This window comes from Callorhinchus milii, unplaced genomic scaffold, assembly GCF_018977255.1.
Source record: "Callorhinchus milii isolate IMCB2004 unplaced genomic scaffold, IMCB_Cmil_1.0 Scaffold2, whole genome shotgun sequence".
NCBI lineage: Eukaryota > Metazoa > Chordata > Chondrichthyes > Chimaeriformes > Callorhinchidae > Callorhinchus > Callorhinchus milii.
In genome coordinates this window covers 114698445-114713393 of record NW_024704743.1, presented here as the reverse complement: position 1 = coordinate 114713393, position 14949 = coordinate 114698445, and the positions used below count along the sequence as shown (strand labels likewise).

The window sequence follows — 14949 nt, the reverse complement described above, 5'->3', positions numbered from 1 at the left end:
ACGCTCTCAGATGGGAAGTGGGGAGGGGAAGGAGATTCTCCCGCCTGGTGGTAACTGGGTCAGAGGAGAAATACCAGACAGGACGGCATTAATCTTGAGGCAAACGTGGAGGTTTAGAAGTGTCTTCAGTTTGTGAGCTAAACCTCGCTTAGGTAGCATGATCCTCTAAGCACCATTCTGGTACTCCAGTGACTTTCAAATGAGACTTGGGGAGAAATTCCTCTGAGGCCTAAATTAACTCTATTTACATACCATTTCAGAGCATCCAGAATTTGACAAAATCGTTGAATTCAATCCTAACTTTGAAGTCGGTATACTGTGGCTTTTTGGAAAGAACTTGCAGGAAAAAGGCTTCAGAATTAAGCCTGTATTTATTTAAGAATTTTCCGAATTCTGGATGCTCTAATATTCCACATCAATCTGAATGCATGTGGACTTTCTCCCCAACTATTTGGTACAAAAAGACAATTTACTAGGATATGATTGGCTTGACTGGCAGAAGTATGCATTAGTAAACTAATATATAGATCTTGACTCATCAGAAACCTTTTGTCGCTTTGTATTAATATTGAACAATATTGATATCCTCTGTTATATAATGACCGTAATAAACACAGCCACTAATGGCTACTTAAGGCTTGATGCAGGCATTACTCTTTGCCTTTATGTCTGCACTTATCCTAGTGTGCATCCTGTGAAAACAATGAGGACCTTTTAGTTGCCTATTGATTTTTTTCACCTTTTTAAAAAGACGTGCAAGTGCGTTACGTATTTCATTCGTGCTCTCAGCTTTACACTGGTTGGTATCGTACAGAATGGCTGTTCAAAGATACAGGAAACTATTGTCTTAGCAGAATATCAATGCTCCATATTAAGTGCATTTACTTTCGTTTGGGGCATACGCGATACTGTGCGTGGGTTTGATCAGGATTGTTGTTTCTTCCAGCCGATTATCACAGCAGTGGCCATACCGTCATCAACGGCTGGAAGATCCACAATACCGCCAAAAATAAATGGTTTGTCTGTATGGCCAAGACACCAGAGGAGAAACAGGATTGGTTGGAGGCCTTTTTGAAGGAACGAGAATGCAGAAAGTGTAAGTCATAAACTCTCTTTTGCAAATTCTTTTGTGAATTCGATCTGCTGTGAACAACCTCTGGAACATTAAATCAGCGAAAAACTAATCTTCAGTGTGAGTCTACCTCTGGTGGCAAGGTTTTAGGACTCTTTTATTAATGGTTCTGTGGGTTTCTGGGCTGACTGTCTTTGAAAACTGGATTGCAATGAAAAGCTAAACAGGAAATGGTTTTCCAATATTAAAAGTATCTTAATGGCCGTTCAGATATTTTTTCTCTTATAAACAATATTCAGGACAATGTGTACCAGTCACAAATCAAGTACTGTTTGTGCCTTTAACTTTGATGGGGAAAAGAATTAAATTATAGTTGCGTCACAAAAGTTGCCCATAGATTCCATCTTCAAAGCAAGTTCTGGAGAGATTCTAGATATGACTTTTATTCAGCAGATTAAAGAGCTGACCTTTTTTGTATTAATAATAAATAGACTTTTTTTTTAGATTCAAGGCATCTGAAGCTGTCCTTGTCAATAAATATCCTTTATAGTGCGCTTATAAAGTGTAATATGTAGCATGAAAGAATCAGTGACTATGGAGAGCGTGATTTGCTAACAATACTAGACCAAGGAAGATGTATTGTTCCCTTAGCAGATTTTATCTCAGTTAATACTGTTAGTGTAGTGTTTGCCTACACTACTTTACAGTAAATCCTGTGAAGTGCTTTGAAACATCTCAATGATGTGATAAGGCATATTATTATTATTGTTGCATGAGTTAGAAATAAAGGGGAATTAGTTTACAAACAGATAGTTAGATGGTTAAACTCCATCAGCACCCCATTGCACATTCTGGGGTCCCCAAGTTTTGGTTCTTGCCAACCTGTGGCAAAAACAAATTAATTAAGCAGGATGCCAGGAAGAGAGTCCTCACAGAACTCTCCATTTGGTTTGGAAACTGTTTTTCAGGGTGATGGGTTTCTGCATGTGTCAGAGACCCGGTTGACCACAAATAAAAATGAGGGAATAGAGGAGATTAAGAGTGGTGGCCGTTTGTGTGGTGTATAAACAGCAGCAGTGAATAGTTGGACTGAATGGTCTATTTCTATGCCATTTCACTCTATGTAATTGTGTAGAAGCAGAGTACGAAAAAGTACATGACGAAACTAAGCCAGGACCTTCAGGTGAGAATTAAATAGCTATTTAGTGTGAAAACATTGTTGGGCACGAAAGATTCAAGTAGCCTGTGATTGTTGATTTACTTTAGGACCAAACACAATGGTCCTTTCCGGCCGTCATTCCTACATTCCGAAGGTAGGCAGGAAACAAAAATTAGAAGAGAAAATATTAACGGCAAACAAATAATAATAGTTCCTCTATTCAATATAGCTCCTTATGGTATCAAGACATCTCAAAGCACTTCACAGAAATTGCAGAGATGTATAGATTTACAGAGACTTACAGCACAAATAGTCCATGCCCGTGTTCATACTCCCCATGAGTCTCCACCCACTCCTTACTCCCTCCCATACCCTTCTATTCCCTTCTCCCTCAAGTGTATATTTAGATTGATCTTAAATGCATCTATCACTGTAAGGTGTAGTGTATATTTTGTAGGTGAGGGTTAAGTGCAAAGAATGCGATCAGAAAAAAAGAAAGAAAAATGGTTGCAAAAGAGCATCGTAAATTTCTACGCCTCCACCTTGTAATGTGACAGTGCGGTGACTTCTAACAGGCTCTCATTACTGCAGAAAAAAAAGTTGGCTTGCAAACTTGGCGTACACCCAGAGCATCCATGTTTATAGGCTCACATAATCTCATACTAGAAGTTTGTAATGAATCTCTCTCTCGTCTGATCACTTGAATCCTTACCCTGGGGTTACACTGGCATCCACAAGACAGGAGACAGTGACATCATTGAGGAAGTCAAGAACCCTGAGGAGATACTATAAATACATCAGCTGCAACATGGCCCATCTGCTTGTTGTTGTTTTTCCTTCCCACAGTAGGAAACACTACACAGAACCATTTTTTTAAAACTCTTCTTATCCAGTTTATCCTGTTTATGTGGCTTTTTTTTTCCTTTTGTTTAGTGCCAAACAATTATTATTAGTATTATCTAACAAAAGCAAGCTCCACTTTTTAGAAAATGACTCAAAGGCTAGAGAGTGAGTACTGCAGATCACTGTACCATGGGGACATTTGTGGGCAGACCTGCAGGTCTACACACTTGTTCTTTCCAGCGGAGGTTGCTGATGTGGAAAGAACAAGAACAATTTGTATTTATATAGCACCCTTCACACAGGATAGAGCCTTGAAGAGCTTCATCATTTCCTATGTTAGGTGGGACTTACTCATGTACATCTGTACATATTCATTAACTAGCTCTACCATTGCCTCGTTGTTGGTTTCAGATTCCGTTGATACAATGTGCTTTGGCAGACAGGAGTGTTTTTTTTCACTTTACAGCTTCCAGCTGTATCAACGAGGTATAATTATTACTCTATCCCTCATGTCGCTTTCAGACCTTCTGGCGCACACCTCTTTATTTCTCAATTGGAAAAGAGATAGAATTACTTTGACGTTTTTTCTCAGAGTTCTGCCAATCCGCATCAGAGATATAACAAAAATGAGCACTGTTTGTGTTATCAACTGGAAACATCTCAAAGGACTTGGCACAATGAGTTATTTCAAAATGTAGTAACTGATAATATGTGGGGAAAACCTAATTCATTGTGCCAGCAATGTTTCACAAGCAACAATGAGACAAAAGATCAGTTATTCTGATTTCTTTGAGAATTTGGATGAGGGAAGATGATTGACCTGAACACTAGTAAACAATTCCCTACTCTATGAAAATTACCACTGGATCTTCAATATCCACTTGAACCATCAGAATGTGTAGAAAGTACCTTGGTTTAATGTCTCATCCAAAGGACGGCCACCTCCCCCCAGTACTGCACTGGGGTGTCAGACTACACTGTGAACATTGTGTAGTTGAATAAATCATTGGATTTGTTAAATCCCCAATGGGCAAATGGGGATTGATTTTGAGATCTTGAGCATTCAATTTTTCTAAATTATTTTTAAAAAGTTAGTTTGTATAGTCTCAGCATTCTTGACGTTCACTTTCTCTTTAATATATTTTATTCAGATTAATAGGACAATAGCACAGCTTCTTTCTATTATTTTTCTTTGTAATTTGCAGTTCTCCAGTTGTCTTACTGTGTTTCCTGAGGCTTTGTTCATGCCGCCTTTTATGTTTTAGTTTCTGGTTCATTGATTTCTTCATTGATATTACTTTCTAATTGCTCTGGGGGATTCTCTTTAGACATCCTTTAAAACTGCTTGTCTGTTGATGTTTGGGTCCCACTGTGATAATCGTTCTTTGGATCATGAAAGAGAGAAATTTCTTTCCAGGTTAAGGAGAAGGGGAATCATTGAGGCTTATTCTGCTCCATGTAATGAATTCATTGCAATGGGGTAAGCTTGATTCTGCCCCATTAGATAAACTTCACCAATTTGACTCTTATAAATTAATAATAATATAATAATAAGCCTTGCATCTGATATGCCACCTCATCACGTCATTGTGATGTCTCAAAGCGCTTCACAGAATGTATTGTAAAGTGGATTTTCTGTGTATTTCGTGGGCGAAATCTAATCTAATGTCATTTTGACCAGTACATTGCATTGTTAATGCAAAAGTAAATTTAAAATTGCTTTGGGGTTATTCAGGAAAGCAAAGGAGAATATTCGAGTTGAGCAGAATAGCTGACAGCAGTGGGGGAGACCAAAACAACAACTTGCATTTATATAGTGGGCTTCACGCACAATAGTGTCTTGAAGCATTGTACAATGGCGGATTAGACTTGAGCAAGGAAAGAGTGGGAAGTGACTATAGACGCAGTGAAAGAGGTAGTTCTTTGGGTGGAATATAAAAGGCCTAACCTTTTAGCTGGCAGAGCTAAGTCAAACATGTCACACAGCAGCTTCCTCAGTATTTTAAAAGTAAAAAAAAGTCTTCTTTTTTACACTAGGTTTGAAATTAGGCGTGGAGCAAGATACCTGGGTGATGATCTCTGAAAAGGGGGAGAAGCTCTATCACATGATGTGCAAACATGGCAACTTAATCAAGGATCGGAAACGGAAACTCAGCACTTTTCCAAAATGCTTCTTGGGCAGGTAATTTCAGCTGTTTTTTTAAAAAAAATTGTGGTTAATCTTCTGTTGAGAAACAAAATTGAATTCATTAGGTTTGTTAACTGGAGTGTTTTGTCATGGGGTGTACTTGCTTAACATAGTGACTACCACAGTGGGACAGGCTAACGTTCCTCTTTATATTACAAGTGTGTTTAGAAAAATGCATTGCGATATTGTGAGCCGCCAACAATTCCTATATGGAAACCGTGAGCTCATCCTGAGTAGCTCAGTCGGTTGAATGTTGGTTGAAAGGCTTGGGATTGGAAGCTCCTGGGTTTGAATCCCAACCTTTCATAAGGAATGTATACTTTTTGAATTTCTGAAACATTGAATTTGCTGATGAACTGTATTCTTCAGAATACTCCTTTTAGAAATTTATGAATTATACATTTCTTATTAAGATATCTAATAAAGAAATACTGAAAATTCGTTCCCAATGCGTTTGATAAAGATGTGCAAAGCGTGCTGGAGGAACTCGTAGTCAAGGCTTGCTCCTTGTAACCAATCTTCAAAGAAATCATTTAAGTGCAGCTTACACAATGAAACAGTTCACTACTAATTGAATTGATATTGGTTCAGGGTTGCAAATGGCAGGATTCAAATAGAAACCAGAACATCTTCCCTAATATTCTTCCATCAACGCTTTTAAATGAGTCCGGTGTCCTGGCCTCCATCACATTTCTTGTCAGCCTATTCCAGTCATTGGGTACCCTCTGCTTTTAAAAAAATTCCTGTTATCTGTCCTGAAATTGCTCTTTACAACTCTTATTCTGCTGCCATAATACATGCTGAAGTAATGATCTGTGTTTACTTTTCGATGCACCACTCTGAGGTCTTCTGAGTTCTCTTTCTCAAGATTGAAGCTTGTGTTGAATCGTTGCACATCATAACTCATTCCTCTTACACTGGGGATTATCCCGGTTGCCCTCCCGTGTACAGCCTCTAGAGCCTGGTGCTCCCTTACGTTGTGGTGATCAGATCTATATGCAGTATACAAGGTGCAGTCTGACCAGAGAGCTGAACTGCCTGAGACTGACATCTGGGGATCTAAACTCAACTGATTTAACAATATAACCCAGCATCCTGTTTACCTTGGTTATTGCTGCCTCAGACTAATTTGACATTGTGAGGGATAGAGTCAATTTGCACCCTTAGATCTCTTTCAATTTCCCCCTTGCCGAGTTCAATCCCGTTCGTGTTATACTTGTGTTTCCTGTTCTTGGATCCTATGTGTAGTACTTTGCATTTATCAGTGTTAAACTTGATTTGCTAACTATCAGCCCATGTGCATACCCTATCAAGCTCTCTTTGTAGGAATATTGCTGCCTCCTCTCATTCCATCCAGTGTCATTGGTGTCATCTGCAAATTTAACTATCGTACACTGGGTGTGCAAATCCATGTCATTAAGATATATGAGGAACAGGAGGGAGTCCCAGTACAGACCCCTGAGTCACCCCACTTATAACTCTCCCCATTTTGACCTAGCTTCCCTAACAAAGACCCTTTGGTTCTTCGACCATGCCATCGGCCACCCCCCTTCCCCATCCCCTCCCATCCCCCCCCCACGACCCCAGCTCGTGTCTGAAATGCTGTACTCTGTCCAGCGCCTTGGGATGTCCTCCCAACGTGAAAGGCGCTATACAAATGTAATCTTGTTGTTGTTGTTGGTGTTGGTTCCTTCATTTCAGCCAATTCTGAGTCCACGTCCATTGCTCTTGATACCCAGTCCCACAATTTGTGAAGGAGTTTTTCATGTGGTACTTTGTTGAACTCCTTTTGGAAATCTAGATATACAGCTTCAAATGGCTTCCCACAGTCAATTTGGGGGGTGTCATCCTTCTCAAAAAAGTCTGAGATTGGTTTCTTCATCCGAAGCAATCTTGTAATCTTGTGAAGTCATGTTACTCAGCATGTGTGTTCCTGTTCCTTCCCTGTTTTGTCTCACTAGTGAGTTTGTCGCCTGGTTGATGGAAATCAAAGAGATCAGTAAGCCTGAAGAAGGAGTTCACCTGGGACAGGCACTGCTGGAGAATGGGATCATTCACCATGGTGAGTCACTGCAGGCTTCGAACTGTTGGGGGGAAGAAACATCTATATCATTTCGCCCACAAAATATAGTCAATTCACTTAACAGTGTATTCTGTGAAGCGCTTTGAGACGTCTTAACAACGTGATAGGACCCTACATGAAACGCAAGGATTATTACTGTTATTATTTCTTGTATGCCTCTTTTAGTGTTTTTATGTTGTGGTTCTTGGGGCTCTGGAGCACAGAAAGCTGCAGAGTATTGTGGTTGAAACGATTTCAGGATTTCGTAGCCACTGAACATTGTGCCAACAGTGACTTTAGAATATCGAGTCAGATCTCAGGTTTTGGTGTCAACCCGGCTGGGTTGCTAGCACTCTCGCCTCAGAAGGTTTTGGGTTCAAGCTCCAGAGTTGGGACTTTGAACTCACAGTCCAGGCTGTGGACTGTCCTCCTGAATTGAAAGGCGCAATGCAAGTGCAAGTTGTATTGTATTTGGTCCATCTTGTCTGTGCCAGTGTTTACTCAATACAATGTAGAGCAGGGGGAGCACCATTTGAAGGGGCCGTCATTTGGATGAGATGGTTGCCTGTTCCCGGTGGATGTTAAAGATCTCATGTCACTATTTGGAAAGAGAAAGGAGTTTCCCCAGATTTCCTGGTCAACAATCCCCCAAATAAAATTAGTCATTTACTTCACGGCTGCTTGTAGGACATTGATGTGTGCAAATTGCCTGCCCCCTTGCCAATAAAAATACTCTACACTTTACAGTCAATCTTGTGAGGGCCTTTCAGATGTCCTGCCGATGTGAAAGGCGCTGTATCAATTGCAAGGATTATTATTATGTGGAGGCAGCTCCAGATTCGACTCTTTGAGTGGGGTCTTGCCGGATATGAAGCTGGCAAAACTGGCTGTTATATATTACTAGTTGCCTCTGGTGACAAGCTTACCCTAGGAGACATGCCAGTAATGTAAAAGCATTATTAAATTGCTGGAAGTGAGGCTGAATGTTTATTGGAAATTTACAGCATTGTCTTGTTGCCAACTGGTTCAGGAAGATTGACGCAGTTTGCAAAATGAAAGATATCATCTGGAATGTAAAGTTCCCCTATTGTCCTCAGGAAAGATTCTTTCTGTAATCTCAACTGGGGCTGTAGGAAGTAATTCATCGTCTGGAGTGATGAGAACAAAATCAAAATGATTTAAAAAAAACAACAAATTGGGAGTATGTATACAGCTTAATACAATATACATGCATGCTGGTGTGCCTTTGCAGTGGTGTGTAGGATGATGCAGTCGGCTAGCGGTATTGTTTTTCAGCTCTGAGGACCGATGGGATGAAAACCACTGTCTGCTGGGTTTTAGTATTCAATCATTAACATATTTAGGAGAAAATTTGCTATAGACATGAGGGAGAAGAGAATCAAGGGGCTAAGAAGAGGGGGAATAGGAGGGTTGGAGGCTCATGTTGGGTATAAACACTGGCACAGACAAGTTGGGCCAAATAATATACAACTTGTACTTGCATTGCACCTTTCAATTCAGCTTAAAGCGCTTGACAATGTTTCCTTGCTGTATCATTTTGTATAATTCTATGTGAAAAAAAAGTGTCCTTCGTAAAATGTGGTTGGGCCACCTCAACCTGGTTCTGAACACCCGTTAATTCCCTCTTAATCGAGAAGTTTGTTTTTTGCTCCGTAAACCTTTCTTCTACTTTTACATGTTTTGTGTGAGACATCGGGGATATTGGTGCTCTGATCTCACACACTTTGACTTTTGTTCCTGCCAGTTTTCCTATCTTTATGTTTGCAGATTTAAATTTAAATTTAAAAAACAAAACATTGCAAAGCAATGTTTGAGAGCCATAAAGAATCTCACACTTTGGTCATAATGTAAAATAATGATTCTTGAATTTGATGTATGCGTGGTCACATCGTTGAGACATCTCAAACCATTTCACAGGATATACTGTAAAGTGGTGTGACTGTGTGTATTTTGTGGTCGAAAATATGTGCATTTGTCTCAGGGTTTGTTACACCAAGAAATCTTGTCTTAAGACAAGGTTGGAAGCAAAAATTGTGCTCTCTTGTGCCAAAATAAATGCGTTAATTTAAGTCCATATCAATATACATGTGCAATGTTTGATTTCTAATTAGAATTTTCATTTATTCTTTGCTGTTGGCTGTGAATCCCATGACTTCACAGCAGGAGTTCTAATGCAAAGCAATCATAGACTCTGAGGTTGAGTGAGATTGCGTGAGAAGCAGTTTTTATTACCGCTCCAGCACACAAAAGGCCACTATATGATATTTATAAGTTTAAAGAGTTAACCATGTGGATTTTATACCTATTAAGTATCCAATAGCGACTATATTACCTAAATGGATTTAACATTTACCAGAGTTTTTTGTAAATAATAATAATAGCAATCCTTGCATTTGATATAGCGCCTAATCGATTTGTTGAGAAGTTTCAAAGCCCTTCACAGGATATATTGCAAAGTGTATTAACTGTATATTTTGTGGAAGCCAATTGTGCACAGATGCCAAATAACACAAAATAATATGAAAAACGTTGCATAGCATGACATAAAACAAAGAAGCTGAGCACCACCAGCTGAGACTTCCAGAAGCCACGCGTACTGCTCCCCCCCAGCAATCGCCGTAACACTGCCCGCCATTAGTTCGTTCACCCCAATCCACACAGCAAGGTCTGTGTGACGGGTAACAATGCTGACTCCGAGCAATCTGACCCTCGCCCTCTGACCCTCGTGACAGAAGACCAATGAGAGAGTGGGAGAGGGAGCGAGGTCATAGGGTGGAGGGACGGAGCAGTTGGAGTCAGTGTTCTGACCTGGTGCTGCGACCAACCAGAGGCAACTTTATGGTAGATCTTATCGTGTGGATTGGAGGTGAGTGAGACAAGGCGGGTGGCGTCACAGCGGTTGAAGCTCTCTGGGACACTACCCTGCATGAAGAGGTTATATCAATGCAAGTTGTTGTTGTTGCTGTTGTTGTTGGGTGGGGGGGGCGGGGTGGGGTGGGTGACCGACAGCACAAACGGCTCCTGGAAAGCTTGGTGGGCATCGCGAGCTGGAGACTGAGAAATGAGGAAGAAGACAAGTTAAAGTAACTTTATACTTGCTCATGTTTGACTGATTCCCTCTGTGATTGATTTCAGTAACAGACAAGCATCAGTTTAAACCGGAGCATATGCTGTACAGGTTTCGATACGATGATGGGACGTACCATCCAAGAAGTGAAATGCAAGATGTTATCTCCAAGGTACTGACCTGATTGTGTAAAAGATCTACTTACAATCTGTGCTACAACCAGCACTATATAAATGCACGTTTTTGTTTGTTTATTTGGATAGAGTGTGGGGGTGTGGGATCGAATTGGATAGCTCTTTTCAAAAAGCCGGCACAGACATGATGGGCCGAATGGACTCATTCTGTGTTGTATAATTCTATGATTCTGTGATTGAGGAGAAATTGTTCCTCATAATCTTCAGCCAGCTGAAACCCGCTGGGGACCTGTCATACTGGATATCACCAAACGATCAGAGCTGCTCCAATAATACTATATACGCGAAGGGACCATTGGTGATTGATTGGAGAAACATGGATTGGCAGTCTTCCTAGTCCTAGACATTGCATTCAGAGTTTTAATGCAACTTTAGCACATTTGAGTAGCCAAAATTTGAGAATTATTGTCAATTCACCATAAGTGTGCAATTAGTTGAAGTGGAAGTGACAAACAGTGGAGAGAGACTGAGTGGGCACAATGGGTTGGTGGTCTGTTGTTTCACCTCTGGGACTGTTTTGCAGCCCAGAAAATACCTCAAATTTCACTGACTGTAACTGTATGCTTCACCATTAAGTTAATGGCAGTTTCCTTTTTCATTTCCCCATCTATTCTTCATATCCCTTGATATCCTTATTGATATTGCCAACCTCCAAGGAAATTTTAAAAAATCTTTGTCATAGTCATAATAATAATACAAATGGAACATTAGAATGGAAGAAAGCTATTCAGACTAATTGTCTAGAACTCACTTATTCCTGTATATTTGAGGAGTCCTGTAGCTCAGTGGTTAGAGCACTCGCCTTGCAAGCTGAAGACCTTTGTTTGATTCCTGGCAGGGCAAAACCTTGGGCAAGTTTCCTTGCTCCACACGCCTGATAATAATATTCCCTCAAGAAAAAAAAACACTAAAATTGTTCACTTCAATCCATGACTGTTTGTGGGACACTGCTGTGCGCAATTGGCTGCCACATTTTGCCCACAAATATACAGTCAATTCACTTTACAGTATATTCTGTGAAGAGCTTTGAGACATCTCGAAGACATGAAAAGCGCTATATCAAATGCAAGGATTATTATTTATTATTATTATTCCATTTCCGAGTCTTTTCTTCATAACTGTTAATATCTTTTCTTATAATTCCACTGTTCAAAGATCCATCTTATTCAAAACTCTGCTGTCCGTATATTGGAACTCCTTCCCTCTTCCCCTCTATCTTGCCCCCTCTATATGAGCCCTCTGGTCACCTCCTATCCTCCATTGCTCGGCATCTCTCACTGTCCTTGTGAAGTGGTCGGAGACATTAGCGTACGTGAAAAGTACGATATAAGTGCAAGTTGTTGTAATAATCCTTGCACTGACTATCTCTCTCTAAAATACATCAATCAACTCTGCATCTATGGCCTTCTAAGGAGGTCTGTTCCTTATGCTGACAACTTTTGATGTAAACCCTTTTTTTGGGGACCTCCCTTTTATCGGCGCAACTTGTCCTGGATTCCTCAACTAGAGCAAAACGCTCCTCACTGTTCACCTTGTCAATGTTCTCCATTATTTTAAACACCTCAATCTGATCATTCCATGACTTCAAGCCCAATTAATTTAACCTGAGTTTACTCAACCTCTACATGAAATAGGTCTAGATAACCTAGATAAATGCAGCTTTTTGTTCATTGTTTTAGCCTTTTGGGGCTTGAACAATGAAAAATAAACTGTAATCAACAGTTATCTTACTCTGTTCACTGGAAACTGATTTTTTTGCTGTATTTTTTAAGTAAATCCTATTATAAGAATATCGTGAAAATATCATTATTTTTCACCCATCAATTTCAGAAATCCTTATGTGTCCTTTGGGTAAATTAAAGGATTCTCTAATAATTCATTTTGGTAAATTTGTTGGTTCCCATGTATTACTTGGATGAATTCCAAGTACCAATATTACAGATTTAAAGCCCCCACAGGAGTTTACTCCATTGAGTGTTCAGGTCAGTCACAAGTTTGAAATATTTTTTAAGGTAGTTGCTTCTATATGGAATGAGTTATAATATATAATTATTTTGTTGTTCATTGTTTTTTATGCATTACCTTCCAAACATTTTGTATTGCAAATTTAAATTGCAGAACTGCATGATAGAAGAACAAATTAATGTTTCCAGCAGGAGTAAACATGAGACGATATTTCTTACTCCCAGTGCAGCAGATCTGTAGAATACATTATCAAACAGAATTGCAGTAAAATGGCTTCAAAGTTAAGACTGTACTCAACCATTTGCCAAATTCTGCATGCCCTCAAGTGCTATGAAAATGTAGTAAATCTAGATCCTGGAGGAATTTCTCCCTGAAAATGGTTTAACAGGCTAAGACTAGATGGAAGTTTGGACCTCTGGAAGATTAAGTTCTGGGGAAAACTCCTGTAAATGGTAGGACATTGCATTGTCATCCATGAAACATAGCAAGTTATGGATGAATTAATTTAATATCTTGGAATTTGGCTCAATTACCATTGGGATCAGAAAGAAATGTTAGAGATTTACCTTTTGAGAAGCTTCGTCTATGGTTTTTCATCTCCCTCCAAAGACTAGGTTCATGATCCTGCATACTGTATAAGTCTTTTGGAAGAAGGAGATCCCTAATGGATCAAAAGACCTTTAAGTCTTTAATCGTAAGCATGAGGATAAATTAGTTCATGAGCTAATTACTTGGGAAAATATCAAGTCATGAGTTAATGTGGTTGAATGTTCTCTGTCCTAGGCAGGTTGGAGAAGAGTTCCCACAGGTCAATGTGATGCATCTTTGGTTACAGCCGAATTCAAACTATGAATCTTGTCATAGACCCATTTTAAGGACCATCCTATCCATTGGAGCTTTGACATGCAGGCCCCCGCCACCCCCCCAGTTCTGTTGATGAGCCAGGCTGGCTAGTTTGTTATCATAATAATAATAATAAATGATAATAATGTTATCAGCCCTGGATGGAGTATACTGCAGACCTGCTTTGCTCAGGAACCAGACTACCGAGACCACGACAGAGGGCTGGCTCGATTCCGACATTCCGTTGCTAAGTACATCACCTTGGAGCCAGTTCAGCTCCAAGTTGACCCTCCTAACCTGCTTCTCTGCCAAGAAAGATAGACACTAATTGGTCCCTTGATTGACAGACCCCATTGACAACCAGTTTGATAGGTAACCAGCAGCTCTTGAACCCTGAAGTGAAAAGTGCGTTGTGAAAGATTGTGCGGTGTGCTCCGTGTTTAAAAAGTGTTAAACCCATTCTCCTGGTAAGAAGGAAGCTTGTAGCTGAGTCACGCACTACAGGCTCCTTGTTAAGCCAGTGCCTGCAGTGCAGAGATGCAAGCCCACATAATGGAGTTACACTGCCAGTTCCTTGTCACTGAGAGTTGAAAATTACACTAGAGCCAATGTAAAGTCTAAGAGCTACGTGACCAGCCTTGGAGGTGGTCTCAAACTGTGTCTCTGAATTGGAAATCGAGCGGCTGATACCACATGGTTTGCATCGGTTCAGTGAAGCAGAATAACGGGCCTATTGCATCCTGCTGCATGCTGGCCTCAAGGTTCCGACCTATTTTACTGGATCACGAGGGTGAATGCCATGTACGAGTACAGTTAAGCATAAGCAAATGAACAAAAAAAATTGCTGTTCTCCAAGGGAAAGAAGGAGTCCTTCAAACACAACCACAGTCGATGGCCTGTGCAGACTGCTCAAGCATCTGGTTTTATTTTGGGAAGGCGCTATGTATTTATTTCCTTTAGCAAAGGTGAGCAAGGAATAACTAGCGTGCGTTTGGCATGTGATCAAATAACCGCAAGTAGAAAATCATGAAGGTTTGCAGGTATGGTCGTGAAGATTGAGCTAAAAGGGCAAGATTGGAGGTGTTATCTTTCGGTTGAGATGTTCAACTGTCTGCCTATTCAGGTTGGCTTTAAAGATTCCATGAGAGCTACCAAGTGAGCCAGGCAGGGAAAGGGAAGGGAGTTTCTCTCGATCTCCTGGCAAATCCCACCCCCACCAACCCCCAACCCCAATATATTTCATGGCTCTATGAGGGATGTTGCTGTGCACAAACAACAGCAACAACAACAAGATTCCATTTATAGAGCGCCTTTCACGTCGGGAGGACATCCCAAGGCGCTGTACAGTTGGGTCAGGACCGGAGCAGGGGGAAATGGTCAGGGTGAGGGGAGGGAAGGGAGGGAGCGAGGAGGGGGTGGAGAGTCGAGAGGGGAGCTGAAGGCATGGTCAAAGAGAAAGGTCTTGAGACCGGCCTTGAAGGAGGAAAGGGAGGAGGCAAGGCGAAGGCACTGGGGGATGGAGTTCCAGAGCCTAG

At 40.6% G+C, this 14949-nt stretch overlaps 1 protein-coding gene across 1 annotated transcript in view; it reads left to right on the top strand.

The window, feature by feature from the left end:
- Nucleotides 1-14949, top strand: part of prex2 (phosphatidylinositol-3,4,5-trisphosphate-dependent Rac exchange factor 2) — a 184636-nt gene that overhangs the window by 58227 nt on the left and 111460 nt on the right. The window contains exons 9-12 of the mRNA XM_007886904.2: nucleotides 947-1096; nucleotides 5112-5256; nucleotides 7224-7324; nucleotides 10481-10584. Coding sequence (XP_007885095.1) covers nucleotides 947-1096; nucleotides 5112-5256; nucleotides 7224-7324; nucleotides 10481-10584 — 500 coding nt within the window. The remainder of the gene's footprint in view (nucleotides 1-946; nucleotides 1097-5111; nucleotides 5257-7223; nucleotides 7325-10480; nucleotides 10585-14949) is intronic.